Raw genomic sequence first — 17,657 nt, forward strand, 5'->3', positions numbered from 1 at the left:
AAACTCTTGATAATGGCACTTTGCAGCCGAAATCATGATCATGTAAGTGTAAATGTAACACTGTAAATAAACAACAGTCTAATGGTGGTACTGATTTTAAAGAAATATATTATGACTGTGGCCTCACATTAGGAAAAAATTATTATAAGTAACTTAGCAGTTTGATAAAAGACTGTAATATAGATAGTTAACACACAACATCAGTACACATTTGCATATTTGATACGATTTGTGATATTTCACTGGATACTGAAAAAAGAATCAACAGTTTCCAAACATTGCAATACATATGTACTTATTCCTTGTTGCTGTCAACATTATCCCAGTTTCCACCAGTACATCTGATGTAGGTAAAGGACATCTTTGTAAAGATACATAATCCCCAATAAAATGAAAAACCAGTCCAAAGGTGCAAATTTTACTTTTTCATTCAGATTATTATCCATATGCACTGTAACTGTTTGTTGCACATTTTTGACATGGTTTTCATATATCTGGAAATACCATTTTTGACTACGTTACAATGATTTGAAGATGAATCTTGGCCCCGAAACTAGTCATTTGCAACTTTGGACTGGTTTTTCATTGTACTGATTAACAGAAGTTGCTGACTCACAGCTATTCCAGCATGCTGGAAGTTTGTAAATATATATAATCTCCAATTGTAACTTTTGTTTTAGACATTTGTACATGATTTTATTCACATAAAACATGGATAGCTGAAATACACAGCATTAGACTTTTGTAGAATGAGGTATGTAAGGAAATTAGGATCAACATGTCCAGTCTATCATTTCAAAGTGTTCAATATTTTTTGTATTATTTATTTACACGTCTAGTTCTATAGGACCAAATTGAGGAGCAAATTTCCAAGGTCATGGAATGTGTCAGTACATGAAATTCCAACATAAAAGTAATAACAGATAAAATAAAATGTTTATGAACCCACAAAAAGTCATGCCATTAGTTTAAGTAAACCCAATCAACAATATAACATAGGAATCAGCTTAATTTTTCAAGGAACTCTTCAACAGATTAGAAGTGACTTGTGAGGGAAACTCTTCAGTTTTGATTTGAAAATGTGTGGATTACTGCTAAGATTTTTGAATTCTTGTGGTAGCTTATTGAAGATGGATGCAGCAGTATACAGCACACCTTTCTGCACAAGAGTTAAGGAAGTGTGATGCAAATGCAGACTGGATTTCTGCCTAGTATTAGCTGAGTGAAAGCTGCTAACTCTTGGGAATAAGCTGATTTTATTAACAAGAAATCACAGTAAAGAACATATATATTGAGGGGCAAATGTCAGAATCCACAGACTAGTGAACAGGTGTCTACAAGAGGTTCACGAACTTCCACCACTTATTGCCCAAACTGCCCGTTTGAGCTAAAAATATCCTTTGAGAATGAATAAGAAGAGCTAACCCACAATAAAATACCATAAGACATAAGTGAATGAAAATAAGTGAAGTAGACTAATTTTTGTGTTAAACAATCACTTACTTCAGATACCGCTCGAAAAGTAAAAATGGCAGCATTAAGCCTTTGAACAAGATCCTGAACGTGGGCTTTCCATGACAGTTTACTAACATTCTGAACACCTAGAAGTTTGAACTGTTCAGTTTCACTAATTATATGCCCATTATGTGAAATTAAAACATCAAGTTTTGTTGAATTGTATGTTAGAATTTGTAAAAACTGAGTCTTACTGTGATTTAGCTTTAGTTTATTTTCTACAAGCCATGAACTTATGTCATGAACTGTACTATTTGAAACAGGGCCAATGTTGCACACATCCTTTACCACCAAGCTAGTGTCATCAGCAAACAAAAATATTTTAGAATTACCTATAATACTAGAGGGCATATCATTTATATAAATAAGGAACAGGATTGCCCCAACACTGATCCCTGGGGCACCACCCCCCCCCCCTCCCCATTTAAAAGTACCCCACTCAGACCCCACGTCACAGCCATTCTCAACACTGTGAATAATGAGCTTTTGCTGTCTGTTGTTAAAGTAAGAGGTGAACCCATTGTGAGCCACTCGCTGTATTCCATAATGGTCCAACTTCTAGAGCAATATTTTGTGATCAACACAATCAAATGCCTTAGTTAAATAAAAAAAAATTAACACTCTTACATGACTATAGGAATGTTGCAATCCAATCCCTCAACACTCAGATGCAAAGCTCCCATCAGACACAAAGCAGAAAGGTGGAGAAAGTATAATAAACAAAATAAAATCAAAAGATAGTTACAAAGGAGTGGCATATGGAAGGGTAAGATGTCTAGGACAAGGATTTGTTGTATTCTTTAGAATGGATTTTTGACAGTCTCTAAGGTCATAAACAAGAATCAGGAGCATTTTTTGCTAAACCAAAACTGCATTGCATAGGATCTTGTTCCACAATGACAATGCACTAACTTACTAGCTGATGAAACAGAATAATTTCTAGCCAAGTTACAATCCACATTTCTGCAGCAACCTTACAATCCAGATATAGTATTCACATGATCTGAAATCATCACTGAACACCATTCTAGGTCCATGGAATTACGTTTTCTATATAAAAGTGTACCCGAATAACATTTATATTGAGATGTGTTGTGAACAACTTACTTAACTGTTTGAGATTGTGCATTCATGTGGACAACTGGAAAACTGACATTAGCCAACATTGCATGTTAACTTGAGAGAGAGAGCCATGATCAAAGTAAATGGACTTTTTCATTTTAAAGATTTTAGCATACCATCACTAAAATTAGGAACATAATGAACAGCAACACATTTTGGGAGTCAAGCTCAATTATCTGACTGTCTAAGTTAACCCAATATAAAACACACTTCAAAAGCACTCAAGATCAAAATATAAAACAAAGAAAAAAAAACAAAAATAATATTTGGACATGAAGTCCTCTTCTTAATTTAAAAATGACAACACCAATTCTCTGCTCCACTTATCCACGTTACCACATATCCTCCAGATGGACAATATTACAATAAAACTCTTTGTAAGAAGAAATAAATGAAAATTCTCAAGCTCACAAATATGGTTAATGTTTCGGTGAAACTATTGTCATCCTCAACTTTAACAGAATTTTGTTCTATTTTTGTTTCAAACAGACATATTTCATGGTTACTGAAACATGAATTCTTTGTTCCCCAGTCAATAAAAAAAAAATTAGATGTCATTTGTCTCTCTTAATATGAGGACTATTCAGAAGGTATGGAACGTTTTGGCATAAAAAAAAAAAAATAAAATAAAATAAAAAAGAAAACTAAGTACAAGAACTACATTTTATTATATACGTCTGAAAGAGTGACTGACATACTACTTTGTCCCATAGTCACCAAACACATTGAGGTACTTATCATAGCAGTGGACAAGCTTTGAAGGACCTTCTTTGTAAAATTCTGTGGCCTGAGACTTCAGCCAGTGAGTCACGCCCGCCTGGAGTTCCGCGTCCTTGTGTGCCCCCCACTCCGTCGACTGTAATTTTGTCTCACAATTCTACATCTACATCTACATCTACATCCATACTCCGCAAGCCACCTGACGGTGTGTGGCGGAGGGTACCTTCAGTACCTCTATCAGTTCTCCCTTCTATTCCAGTCTCGTATTGTTCGTGGAAAGAAGGATTGTCGGTATGCCTCTGTGTGGGCTCTAATCTCTCTAATTTTATCCTCATGGTCTCTTCGCGAGATATACGTAGGAGGGAGCAATATACTGCTTGACTCTTCGGCGAAGGTATGTTCTCGAAACTTTGACAAAAGCCCGTACCGACGTGTTTCCCCCAAGTCTCGTCACCGGTTACAGTTTGATCCATTAATGAATCACTTTGTTTGTGGTAGGCCTCCAGAAATTTCAATGTTGCCCCCATTTGCTGTTCTTTATGGTGCTCTGTAAGTATTTTGGGCACCCTTCGTGCACAAAATTTGTGGTAGCCTAGGTTTTGAGTGACAATTTCAATCAATAAAGTCCATGAAACTTGTGGAAAAGAAAGCGAAAGGTCTGTCATTGTGAAGCGACGGTTTTCATCAACTTTAGTGAGAAGATTGTCAGTCACAATGCTCAGGCGTCCACTCTTCTCTTCATCATGAATATTGGTTCAGCCATTTTTAAACCGAATGCAACATTTCCAGATGGAGCATTCACTCATTACGTTGTTTCCGTACACTTCGCACAGTTCATGATAAATTTCTTTAGGTTTTAGGTTTTTTGCCAACAGAAACCTACTCTCAGACTGCACCTCACAACTGGCGGGACTTTCGATTACAGCGCACATTTCAAATTAGAATTTCAAATTCGAATATCAAAAAAACCAGACACGCAGAGACGTTCCCACTGTTACAGATGGATGCTGACTGAGCTGCCGAACACGCACATACCAAAATGTACGTGATCGGCGTGCCTAGCGGCGTCAGGCGGAAACATTCCCTACTTTCTGAATAGCCCATGTACCTCATTAACTATTATCACAGATCTATACACGAAGTTTGGTGTGATTACATTGTGAGAGGTAGCAAATTAACACCAACATTTAAATATTAACACACATGCTCTTCAGTTGTAATAATACAAAAACAGGAAAAAAGACTTACAAACCTGTGAATCTTGTATGTTCTGGCTGGATCTCCCCTTTTCTTCTTGTGACGATGTATGTTCTATAGTCACAAAAGAAGATGGGAACTGCTGATTACAAATAGCCCGATAACTTTCATCTTCAGTTTCTTTTTTCTGTACTGTTCTAATGCATTTCAGATTCATAACAGGTTTCACACGCTTGCGTTTTGCAGGTTTGTTGACATCTTGCGTACTCTGGCATAATTTTGGAGATACAGCTTCTGAACTCTTGTTGTATATTGTCAATAATTTGATGGAATTTTCTGGTTTTCGAGGGCTGTACTTTAAATCTGGCTCTTGGGTCAAAAATGAAATATCTGGAGTAAAATTCTGGCTAAAGTTTTCGTTGTAACCTGCAGGAAAATCATGGTTTGAGTTGACTAAAGCTGAATTCAAATGATAAAATATTTTTCTATCAGTCTGTGTGACTGATGGCTCTCTTGGCAAGTTTGAGTTATTCTGAGAGAGAAATGAGATTTGCAGAGGTTCTGACTGCTCCGAGTTAGACTCTTCATTATGCACAAACTGAATACCGCTCGAGTTATTTTCATCAACAGCACAAGTACCATCACAGTCCTCTGTAGCAAGTGAAACACAATGTGTACTTAAATACTGGGAATTTCTTGAGCTGTTCTGCTCTAACGTTTGTGTGTACTCAGTGCTATTGCTTTCAGGGGGAGGAACATACTCCTGAGGAGCAGAGCTGAAATCACTTTCGGCATGACTATGTCTATCTAGAGTAGTGTTACCATCCTTTAGCTCACTGGGGATCGACACCTGTGCCTGTACAGACTTTAAAAAATTAACAGAGTCTGTAGTAACTGTTTTAAGCATTAAATTGCTTTCAGATTGTACAGCACAGATTTCACAATTTAGTGAAAGCTTTTTGTCTTCTGTGTTTAACTCTAACTTCAAGTCAGAATTGAGTAATTTACAGACATTATTTTTATCTGAAACAAGAGACTCCTTTCCTGGAGTCAATATGTTGGGTCTAGTACTTAAATGTAGAGGGTTTCCTGCATTTTCCTTGGCTTTCTTGTTGTGTTTAGATCTTTTGAAATCCCTCCAATGGAGAGTATTTGTTTCTCTCTTTAGTACTGGTGATTGTGAAGGGCCAACCGTTTCCTCTACCCCTTTTTGGCTATAATACTTTTGTCGCTTCCTGTGGGAAGTAGTTATTGCTTTTGTCTTAAGAACTGGTGACACTGGTAGCTTAACTAACTGCTCTGCACTCTTATCCTCACTACAACGCCTCATGCGTTTTCTACGAGAATTAGTTCTAGCTTCCACGCTAAGTACAGGAGACTGGGACAATCTAACAGCACCTTTCACATTGACATTACACACATTGCGCACATCTTCATTTGCTGAATAAAAATCTTTCTCCATAACACTGTCATGCTGCTCCTCTTCTGGTATTACCAAAGATTGCTTTCGTCTGTGAGAATGTACTTTTGATAATAGACTCACTGATACATCCAGAAATGATGCTTCATGGTCAAGTGACAGACAACTGTTGCCTACCTCGTAATTCTTTGTTACGAGTTCCTCACCTTTACTTTTCCTTTTAAGAGGCATGTGCACAATTGTTTCTTTAGCACAGTATTTTGACAGTCTTCCCGACACAATATCCAGCACAGGAGATCCACAGTCATTTTGTAATGCACCTGAACATTTTAAATTAGGTGACGCAGTATGACCGCGAGCATACTGGGACTCATTTTCTGCGTTTATTAACCTTTCTGAAGTTGATCGGGGACAACCAGATGAAGAATGTATACTATCATTTTCTGTTCTCCCTCTGTTCCTTTGAAAATGTTCATTAGATATTTCTAATGTATGGGTCATACTCAAATCATGACTATCATTTTGGAAAACACTGACTGATTCTTCTTCAATATGACAATCATTCTTTGGTTCTGAACTGATGTCATTACTCTTCATTGAATCCACATGCGGACAAACTGACAAATCTTTTACAACAGCAACCGGTAACATCTCACTGCTCATTGCTATGGAGTCCCTCTTCTGGTTCTCAATATCAACAATAGGCTCAGATTGCTCACGTTTCACAAACAAACGACTAACTTTTGCACGCTTCTTTCGTGGTGTCTTATGTTTTGTGGTGACACAGTCATCAAAATTTAGTCTGGTCACTACACGGTGGTTCTGAAGGTAATTTAGTCTGGGTGGTTTCTCTGATGAGTGAAGATCACTGTCACTGCTAGATGGTGAGCTCCAGGAAATTCTTGATACACTTTCATCTGAAAAAGCTTCATTTTCACTTTGCTGGTTTCTAGGGCTGAAGAACCCAGACCTGTAGTTATCCCACTTCTGCAAAACAAGATTTTAATCATACATGCATATGCAACATAAAAATCTTAGTTTTTAGTAGTAAATGGTTATAATGTTTAAATACACTAACAATCACACAATTAACATACATCATTTAATGAAAAATACAATTAGTACATACCACAGTGGGGTTTTCTGCACAAGTACTTTAAATTGTAGAAATAATGAAAATTCCAAGAATGTTTAATACAATTAAAATAGGTATCTACTTAGACTTCAAAACAATTTGCATTTTTTGTGATCCCATACAAAACAAGAGCAATCCCATAACAAGACTTGTAGCAATTTTAATGTCACAGCTGTTAACAAAATATTCAGGACGATCTTCAATCTTAAACACTGCGGAAAGTTCACAAAGGTTGGAGAAGATTTCACTCATTGCACTAGTTCATGTTGTTATAAGTGGAGGAGAGAAGTACCTTTTGCAGAATAACTCAGACACAGACTGTTTTACATAACAGCAGATCTATTAAAAACAAAAAGGAAATTGTAAGTATCCATGGCCATCACTGTTATCATCATCATCATCATCATCATCATCATGAGCAGCAAGGACACTCCACGGTAAAACATAAGTATTGATATAGACTGAATAGAAATAAGGAACACCAGAGTATCTACTTCTGCATTTCACATATACTCTGCAAGCTACCATATGGTGTATAGCAGAGGGCACCCTGTACAACCACTACTCCTCATTTCCTTTCCTGTTCAACTCACAAATAGAGCAAGAGAAAGACGACTATCCAGATGCCTCCTTACAAACCCTATTCTTTTCTTATCTTCATGGTCCTTACACAAAATGTATGTTGGTGGCACTAGACATTCCGTCGTCAGCTTCCAGTTCTGGTTCCTAAATTTTTTCAATGCCGTTTCCCGAAAATAGCTTCTGTCTTCACTCCGGGGGTTCTCATTTGCGTAATACTTGCATGTTGTTTGAACCTATTGGTAACAAATGTGACAGCCTGCCTCTGAAATACTTTAATGTCTTTCTTTTGTCCAATCTGGTGTGGATCCCAAACACTTGAACACTACTCAAGAACAGGTCACACTAACATTCTATATGCGTCTCCGTTACAGATAAACTACAATTTCCCAAAATTCTCCCAATAAACCAAAGGTGACCATTTGTCTTCCCTACCACACCTCTGACAATTTCATTCTGTTTCATATTACTTTGCAACGTTTTGCTCAGATGCAACACATTACTGATGCTGTATCCTAACATTATGCGTTTGTTTGTCCTACTCATCTGCATTAACTTGCTTTTCTCATTTTTCTACATTTACTACTGGCTGCCATTCATCAACCATCTAGAAATTTTGTCTAAGTAATCTCATATCCTTCAACAATCACTCAATGATGACACCTTCGCATATGTCACAGCATCAGCAGCAAACAAGTGCAGATTGCTGCCCACCCTATCTATCAGATAATTTATATATACAGAAAATAATAGTGATCCTACCACACTTCCCTGGAGCAGTCCTGACAATATCCTTGTCTCTGATGAACATCTGCCATTGAGGAGAACATACTGGGTTGTGTTTCTTAAGAGGTCTTCGAGCCAAAGAAGCAAAAAGGAGTTTACAAATCTGAAGGACAAGGGTATCTGGTACAAGCAGCAACTCACTAGTTTTTGATCACTGCTATGTCTCCGTAGACATTCTGCAAGTGCCTATGAATATCTGTGAAGTTCTGATTTCCCGCCAAAAGAAATTCAATGACTGCTCTCTAGTTGGAAGCATCTCCATTACATATCCAATTTTAGGGTCTCATCAGATTAGGGAAGGACAGGGAAGGAAGTCCCCGATGTCCTTTAGACCCATTTTTACAGGCTACATATAGCACCACTACTTATCGAAAGCTCATGAAACTATAGGGGCTGATGTGAGAATATCCCACAATGCCCCACAACAAAATCTTCTTGTTTTCAACCAAACTTGACCAAGAAAAAAATGTGTTGTATTGCTTACTGAATGCTCCTTGTACAAGAACCAAAAGGGTACAATAAGACTGAAGGATAAAGGTCGAAGTGCTGGGATTCAAATGGTTCATATGGCTCTGAGCACTATGGGACTTAACATCTGAGGTCATCAGTCCCCTAGAACTACTTAAACCTAACTAACCTAAGGACATCACACACATCCATGCCTGAGGCAGGATTCGAACCTGCGACCGTAGCGGTCGCGCGGTTCCAGACTGAAGCGCTTAGGACCACTCGGCCACATGGCCGGCTTTGAGATTAAAAATTGTGTAAGACAGGAATGTAGTCTTTCACCCCTACTGTTCAATCTATACATCTAAGAAGCAATGATGGAAATAAAAGGAAGGTTAAAGACCAGGATTATATTTCAAGGTATAAGGATATCAATGACTAGAGTAACTGATGATGTTGTTACACTTAGTGAAAGTGGAGAAGAAATATTGAATTTTTTGAATGGAATGAACACTATAATGAGTACAGAATGTGGATTGAGAGTAAATGAAAGAAAGCTGAAAGTAATGTGAAGTAGCAGAAATGAGAATACTGAGAAACTTAACATCAGAATTGATGATCACAAAGTAGATGAAGTTAAGGAATTCTGCTACCCAGGCAGCAAAATAAACCACAATGGATGGAGCAAGGTGGACATAAAAAGAAGACCTGCAATGGCAGGAAGGGCATTCCTGGCCTGGAAGAGCCTACTAGTATCAAACAAAGGCACAGCATTGTATCGTAGTGAAACATGGACTATGGGACAACCAGAACAGAAGAGAATCGAAGTATCTGAGATGTGGTACTACAGAAGAATACTGAAAAGAACGAGGAGGTTCTCCACAGAGTCATACTTCCCAGGGTACCATCTATTTCCTGTGGTCATGTAAACCTGTCAGCATATATGTATTTTGTCTCATTGATTCACTTTGTTTATTTCTCAAAAGCTCTTCTCTTCTGCGACAGCCAATTTCTTAATCATTGTACCATTTAAATTTCAACACAGCTGTGTACATGGGATGTTGACAAGTTATGGATGTACAGATTTCTCATCTCTTCATCTTTTTTATTCCATATACAATTTCAAACCCGTGATTCTAACAACATTTTTAATTTATCTGTATTCTTAGACTCTTTAGCATAAAATTACTGAAATCCATTAACTAATCACCTAGTTCATTTACTTGCTCTTAGCTTTTGTGAGGATGTGCTCACCAGTTCAATTTTTTTCTAACTATATACATGGTGCAGGTTATGGGTACATGATCTGGTACTGTATCCTGTCAACACGCATACTCCAAAAGCCTCCATACAGGGCATAGCTGAGTATACCTATGCTGTTTTAGTCATTCCTTTCCTATTCCACTCACAAATTGTCAAGGAAAAAAAAACGAGTGTCTATATGCCTATTTAAAAGCCCTAACTTCTCTCATCTTCATAGTTCTTATGCATAACATTTTGCGGCAATAGAATCGTTCTGCAGGTTCTCTAAATTTTCTCAATAGTGTTTTGTGAAATGAATGCAGTCTTCCCTCCAAGGATTCCCATGCGAACTCATGAACCATCTCCATAGTATTCATGTGTTGACTGAATTTATTGATAACAAATCTAGCAGCACACCTCTGAACTGTGTCAATGTCCTCCTTTAATTTGACCTGAAGGAGATGCCAAACACTCTACCAATACTCAAGAATGGGTCGCACAAGTGTTTTTTATAAAGTTTCCTTTACAGAAGAGCTACATTTCCCCAGAATTATTGCAGTAAACTGAAATGAATTATTTGTCTTCCATACAACAGATTTAAATTCTCCTTCCTTTTTATGTTACGCATAGATATTTAATCTACATAACTTTGCTTCTCCTGTTTTGCAGTAGACGGCATTAGTGGAAAGTAGTGGCGCAAGTCATAGGTCATAAGAGTCATACGGTAAACTTAGGCATTTGAGAACATAACACCATCAAAATATTAGTCGATTTTTGAATGCATCTTAAAGTTATTCTTGGACGAATATGTCAACTTACGAGCCCAATTCTCGTCATCTGCGAGAGGTTTTAATTTTCTGCTTTGATATGAAGAAATCTGCAGCTGGGGCTCATAAAAAGCTGAGGAAGACCTATGGTGAGACGCCTGTTGGTGACAGAACTTTGCAGAAAATGGTTTCCATGCTTCAAGAATGGTGATTTTGACGTTGAAGACCGGCATGGTTGTGAAAGAGAGAAAGCTTTCAATGCTACTGCAACCGACAGGAACAATCACAAGAGATCGTTATCAAAAGCAATTGATGTGTTTGAGCCGATCACTAAAAAACAAACAGCCACAATACAGCGATAGACATGAAAGGGCGATTTTTCAGCATGACAGTGCTCGACCCCATGTCGCAAAACCTGCCAAAACATACCTGTAAACATTGAAATGGGAAGTCCTACCCCACCTGCCATATTCTCCAGACATTGTTCCCTTTGACTACCTGGCTGCCCAGCACTGTCATATGAACAACTGCAAAATTGGATTGAGGCATGGATCTTCTTGAAAGATGTCCAGCTCTTCTGCCGCGGGATTCGTATGCTGCCCAAAAGATGGGAGAAAGTAGTGGCCAGTGACGGCCAATAATTTGAAACGAAAATTTTTTTTTTATGTGCTCATAATAAAGCCTCGAACTTTGAGAAAAAACGGCGGAAGCAAAGTTGTAGCCCCAGTAACATTTTTCTACATTTAAAGCAAGCTGCCATTCATCAAGCCAAATAGAATTTCTGTCCATATCATCCTGTATCCTCCTATAATCTCTAAAAGCTGGCACTTTCTCGTACACTACAGCATTATCAGCAAACAATCGCAGACTGCTGCTTACTAGACTTGGCCACTGTTTCTATGTTTCGATACAGTGTATCGTTACGTGGAACTGTTTCAGTGTTTCGGAACAGCTACGGTTCACTGTTTCGAAACAGTGGTGTTTCATTCCACCCCTGTCTCGGATAACTGGACCAGATTCGGTCTCGAGCCAGACACAGAAACTGTATCATTGTTTCAAAATAAGGGTGTTTCAGTCCACCAGTGCTTGGAACGGACTAATTGTATCGAAACACTGATGTTTCATTCCGCTCTGTGTCGGACGAGATTCGGGCTCGGCACAGGTACTGAAACACATTTAACATACCACTTCATGAAACACTTTCCATTGTTTCTGCAGCTTGCTCCCACCTCCAGTTACGTCCGTGGTGGCTCTTTTGTCTTCAGCTATGGCTGTCGTCAGCCAATTGAAAAGTATGAAAGTCACACGGCACGAAAGCAGCGCATTTGCTGCAGAAATATGAAACTGCCAAGACGCCTAAGTGATAATTTCATACTTTCTGCGATATGATTAGTGCTCTCGCACCTCATTTGTGTTTGTGGACATATTTATACAGTAGACACTCAAGATGATAAAATGTGTAGGTTTATTAGATAACAAAACACAAACTGTTTCACTGTTTCGAAACAGCGTATCGAAACATTACATTGTACAGCTTCATTTGTTTCGAAACAGTTACGTGTTTCAGTTTGCCCATCTCTACTGCTTACCGTATCTGTCAGATTATTTATGTAAACAGAGAACAAAATCAATCTTATCACACTTCCCTGAGCTAATACTGACAATACATTTGTCTTCAGAGAACACTCGGCGTCCAAGACAGCGTAGCAGATTCTATTACTTTGAAGGTCTTCAAGACATTCACATACCTGGGAACCTATTGTGTATGCTCAGACCTCTGTTAACACTCTGCAGTATGGTACTGTGTCAAATGCTTTCTTGAAATCTAGGAATGTGGAATCATCTGTTCTCAGGATGTCATCTGAGAAAAGGGCAAGCTGAGTTTCACACAAGTGATGCTTTTGGAATCCATGCTGATTTTTGGATAGCAGCTTTTCTCTTGCAAGGAAATGTGTTATATTTGAACTCAGAATATGCTCAAGAATTCTGCAGCATACTAATGTTAAGGACACTGGTCTGCATCTGCAATTTTGCAGGTCTGATCTTTTACCCTTCTTCTATACAGGGGTCACCTGTATGCACTTCTTTCCCTATTACTTGGGGCTTTCCACTAGGTGAGAGAGAAATGAAAGCTAATTACGGGGACAATGCCGAAGAGTAACTAATAATATATGAGATTATATTTTGACATAAGGTTCTATATGCCATTTTACAAAAATTCAGTGTCAAATACTATCTTGGAGGATAGTGATATTTTTTGCTTGTATGATATAAGAGAATTCCATGATAATCTTTTAATTCCTCTTGATTCTATAGAAAAGATTATATTCCAGCTGCCTGAAAAAAGTGAAATCATGCATCAGTGAAGACATTGAAGTCAATATGTGAGAAGACTCAAGGTGCAGACATTCCAATTTTGTCTGTGCTATTTTCACTATATAAAGTTAGGCACACACATAACTGTGGCTTCAATGATAATCTAAAACATAAACACATTTGCCCAAGCCCATCCTATCCCACCCCATTGTCACCACGGCCTTCCTCTTCGCAGTTTCCTGTAAATAAATTGCTATTGCAGAAAGTGGGATATGATATCCTACCTGGTTCCTATTTCATGTACTGTTGTAATATTCATAGGATTCATAGGCTAAAACAATCTCCTTAACTTTCAAAATTTATTATGTTGCTATTCTCTTTTCCACTTATTTGTCACCATCACAGCCAGGTCACCCAAAACTCTTTGATCTCCTGCATGCTGCCCAGCCACACACAGCTTTAACTCATGCAATTTGGAACCTGTGGACACACTCACTTGTGGTGATTGACAGATCACAATCAAACACCTCACTGCACTCATCCACCAGTTGGTGTGCTCAAAGATGTGTGCTGGCTGGGCTGCTCACCACCTAACAGAAGGACATAAAGAGCAGCGAAGGACCACCTGTGCAGAATTGCTTGCACATTACGAGGCTGACTGTGACAATTTTTTTGTCAAACATCGTCACAGGTGATGAAACATGGGTTCATCACTTCAAACTGTAAACAAAACTGCAATTCATAGAACAGTGCCACACCAACTCTGCTCTGAAGAAAAAGTTCAAAGGCACATTCTCAGCCGGTAAAGTCATGGCATGGAATTCTGAAGGGTTTATTCTGTTTGATGTCCTCCCTCATGATGCAACAATCAACTCTGAAGTGAACTGTACTACCCTTAGGAAATTGAAGAAACAACTTCAGCATGTTCATCATCATAGAAATGCAAAACAAACTTCTCCTTCTCCATGACAATACAAGACCTCACACAAGTCTGCACACCCGAGAGGAGATCACAAAACTTCACTGGACTGTTCTTCCTCATCCACCCTACAACCCAGATCTCGCACCTTCCGACTTCCATCTGTTTGGTCCAATGAAGGATGGACCCCGTCGCAAACAGTATGTGCATGTTGGGGAGGTTATAGATGCAGCAAGAGACAGCTCCGATATCGACCAGTAGAGTGGTACCACGTGGGCATAAAAACCCTCCCAGTAAGGTGGCATACGACTGTCACACTAAATGGATATTATGTAGAAAAATAGGATCCTGCAGCCAAAAGAGTGGGGAATAATATGGTGTATTGGACTCCTAAATGAAACCAACCTAGTTTCAGAAAAAGAAGTGTTGTATTACTTATGAAACACCCCTCATACATACTGTATACACTTGTTTTTCCTTATATCATCTCTCTACTTTTTCCAGACTTTCAAACATCTTCCATCATTTTACATTGTCAAAAGATTTTTCAAATCAACAAATCCTATGAGTGCGTCTCGATTTTTCTTCAGTTTCTGTTATCAACCGCAATGTCATAACTGCCTCTCTGGAGCCTTTACCTTTCCTAAATCCAAACTGATCGTCATCTAACAGATCCTTAATTCTCTTTTCCATTCTTCTGTATATTATTCCTGCCACCAACCTGGATGCAGGAGCTGTTAAGATGACTGTGCAGTAATCATCACAATTTTCAGTTCTTGGTACCTTCAGAATTGTGTAGATGGTGTTTTTCCAGAAGTCTGATGGTATACCATCAGTCTCATACATTCTGCACACAGAGAGGATATGAGATTTCCTGCTATTTTATTGGTAAGAATTTCATAAAAGGAAACAATCTGATTAACAGTAAAATCCCATATTAGCTTTATATACAAATTAACAAGTGTACATACTTGTGCATTTTGGTAAAGGTGACTAGAAAAGTCATTTCAGGAGTTAGAACTCTCTTTCTTATGAATGAAGGTTTTTTTTACGGAGCATGTTCTGTTGTGGTTGTTCATTTTATTTGCTTGAGGTATTCCTAATGGGCTCTGTGCAGAGATGAGAACTGTAGCACTGTGTTTGACATCATTAAAAGTGCAGCAAAGAGAGTCCTGTGCTGTGCGCTGCTCCAGGTTACTGAATGCCATATCTTTTCCCTATTGGCTATTGTTTCTTCATCTATCATTTGATTAGACAAGTCACAGAGACCGTTCTCCCCCCCCCCCCCCCCCCACCTACCCTACCTCTCTTCTAAATTCACTAATGGAATTTACATTGCACACTTAATGTTAGCACCTTTGCTTTTAACTTCACCAAAGATTCTTTTGACTTTTCTATACAATGAGTCAGTCCTTAAACAATCATTTCTTCCTTCATTGCATCGAAGGAATTACTGCAAAATTTGGCATGAATGTTTGGCTCATCAGAACAAACCTCATGTCAACAATTCTTGAAGTAATGTGGTGTTGAAGCTGAAGACTTTGACAAAGAATTTTGTAAAGCATGTATTAAGTGGAAGCAGCATCACATCATAGCAGCATTCAGTTATGACAGCAACATGCCACACAATCTAAAGAAGTAATTCATGCTGACCTGTGTGGAGCTATGGAGAGTAAATGACTAAGAGGAACTGAACATTTTCTGTGCTTTATTTGCGATTTTTATACATTACACATGTTATAATTGCTCAGGCAGAAGTCTGATAAGCCTGCAGATTTTCTAAATGCTGAGTAGTGTAAAGATTTTCGGTGAACAATCACCAAAAGCATTTCAAAGTGATGGCAGACGGCAATTTGACAATACTGAACTCAAACACTTGATCAAATGAAATGATGTATGATCATAATCACAAGTTCTTATACTCCAGAGCAGAATGGATGTGCTGAGAATACAAAGAGAATTTTGTGGAACTAGCTAAAATCACTTTGCTAGCTCAGCATTTGCCTATGCCTTTGTGACAGAGGTGATACACATACCTTTTTTACATGTGAAATGGAACTGGTATAAACTGCATGAATGACAGAACACCCTGTGAGGTATTCAATGAAAAGACAAGACAGATAGATAAACTACAAATTTTTGGGACAAAGTGTTTTGTTCACAATCTGAAAGATTGGCAAAAAAAATGGGTAGAAAAATCAAAACCAGGAATCTTTTATAGTTATTCTGATGTTACTGATGACTTACAAGTGTGAACTGAATCAGAATTTTTTTTCAGGCCAAGTATGTTGTCTTTGAACCCAAGAAAACTAGAAGGATAGTGACATTACTGTCCAGTAAAATGGACAGTGAAAAATAGCATGAAGAAGACGCAAGTGTGTTTAAAGAGCCTGCAGAAGCAAGTTGTAGTGCAAGAGAATTTAGAAGTTGGCAACAACTGAAGAAACCAGTTTGTCTTATTGACATGACGCTGTCTTTGTAGCTATGAACAGGTCTGACCTTATCAATAGTGACAGTATATAGACAGGGATTAGAAATCGCGATGTCATCATAGATGTGATGTCATCCAAAGAACGGGGTGCCAAATCAATGTTGGCACCTTGCAACAAAACCACAGAAAACAATAGTTGCTGCAGGCCACACCAACAAATGAGAAATGCCGCATACAGCTTTGTTAAACCACTGAAATCGATGGTCTACTTACAGCTGAGCAGGAGAGTGCATGCCCCAGTTCGCAGTCACCAATCAAGAGGACAGCATCATCTACAGCTGCCACTTTATTAAATGTTTCAGGCAGAACACTTAATGTGAACATTATGTCAAACATACTTCAAGTGAAGAATCTTATATATTTGTCTGTATCAAGCGATACTTTAATATTGAGAGATAGCTGTAAATACTCAGAACATTCCTGTGGTGACGGGTAGTTCCAATTAAAGTAAATATTCCTATCTCTACCGCCTCGTAAGGTAACAAACAACACAAAAGTGAATAGTTATCTTAATCTTTGTACAATTCCTGAACATGAGAATAGATACTCAGCTCTAACTCATGTAAACAATGACAGTGATCATCAAGTGACAGTCGAAAGAAGACATACCCCAAACAAAACCGCGATAAAAAATCTCATCAAACGAACACAAAGGTACTACGAAAAAATAAACACTATAATAACCTAAAAGTTTTCTCAGACAGTTTTGGAAGAGGGTTAGTTATAAAACTGAAAACAGATGATGCGGCAGGAAGGTTCAAAATTCAGGGACTAGTAAAACCAAATGCAAAATTAAGCCACGTTGTTGACAGTGTTGAAGAAGAATGCAAGAATCTATCATCAAAGGACTACGCAGTAATTATAGGAGGTGCTAAAGATGTGTATTACAATGAAACAGTTGCAGCAACAAAAGCACTGAAAGAATCACTGGGTAAGCTAACACATACCAATGTAATAGTGGCTAAAACACCTCACCGTTATGATCTAATAGAACAATCATG

At 38.2% G+C, this 17,657-nt stretch overlaps 1 protein-coding gene across 1 annotated transcript in view; it reads right to left on the reverse strand.

Annotated features, from left to right (window-relative positions):
• LOC126092666 (uncharacterized) overlaps positions 1–17,657 on the reverse strand; it is a 186,831-nt gene that overhangs the window by 147,809 nt on the left and 21,365 nt on the right. The window contains exon 2 of the mRNA XM_049908388.1: positions 4,610–6,961. Within this exon, the coding sequence (XP_049764345.1) occupies positions 4,610–6,961 (2,352 nt within the window). The remainder of the gene's footprint in view (positions 1–4,609; positions 6,962–17,657) is intronic.

This window comes from Schistocerca cancellata, chromosome 7, assembly GCF_023864275.1.
Source record: "Schistocerca cancellata isolate TAMUIC-IGC-003103 chromosome 7, iqSchCanc2.1, whole genome shotgun sequence".
NCBI lineage: Eukaryota > Metazoa > Arthropoda > Insecta > Orthoptera > Acrididae > Schistocerca > Schistocerca cancellata.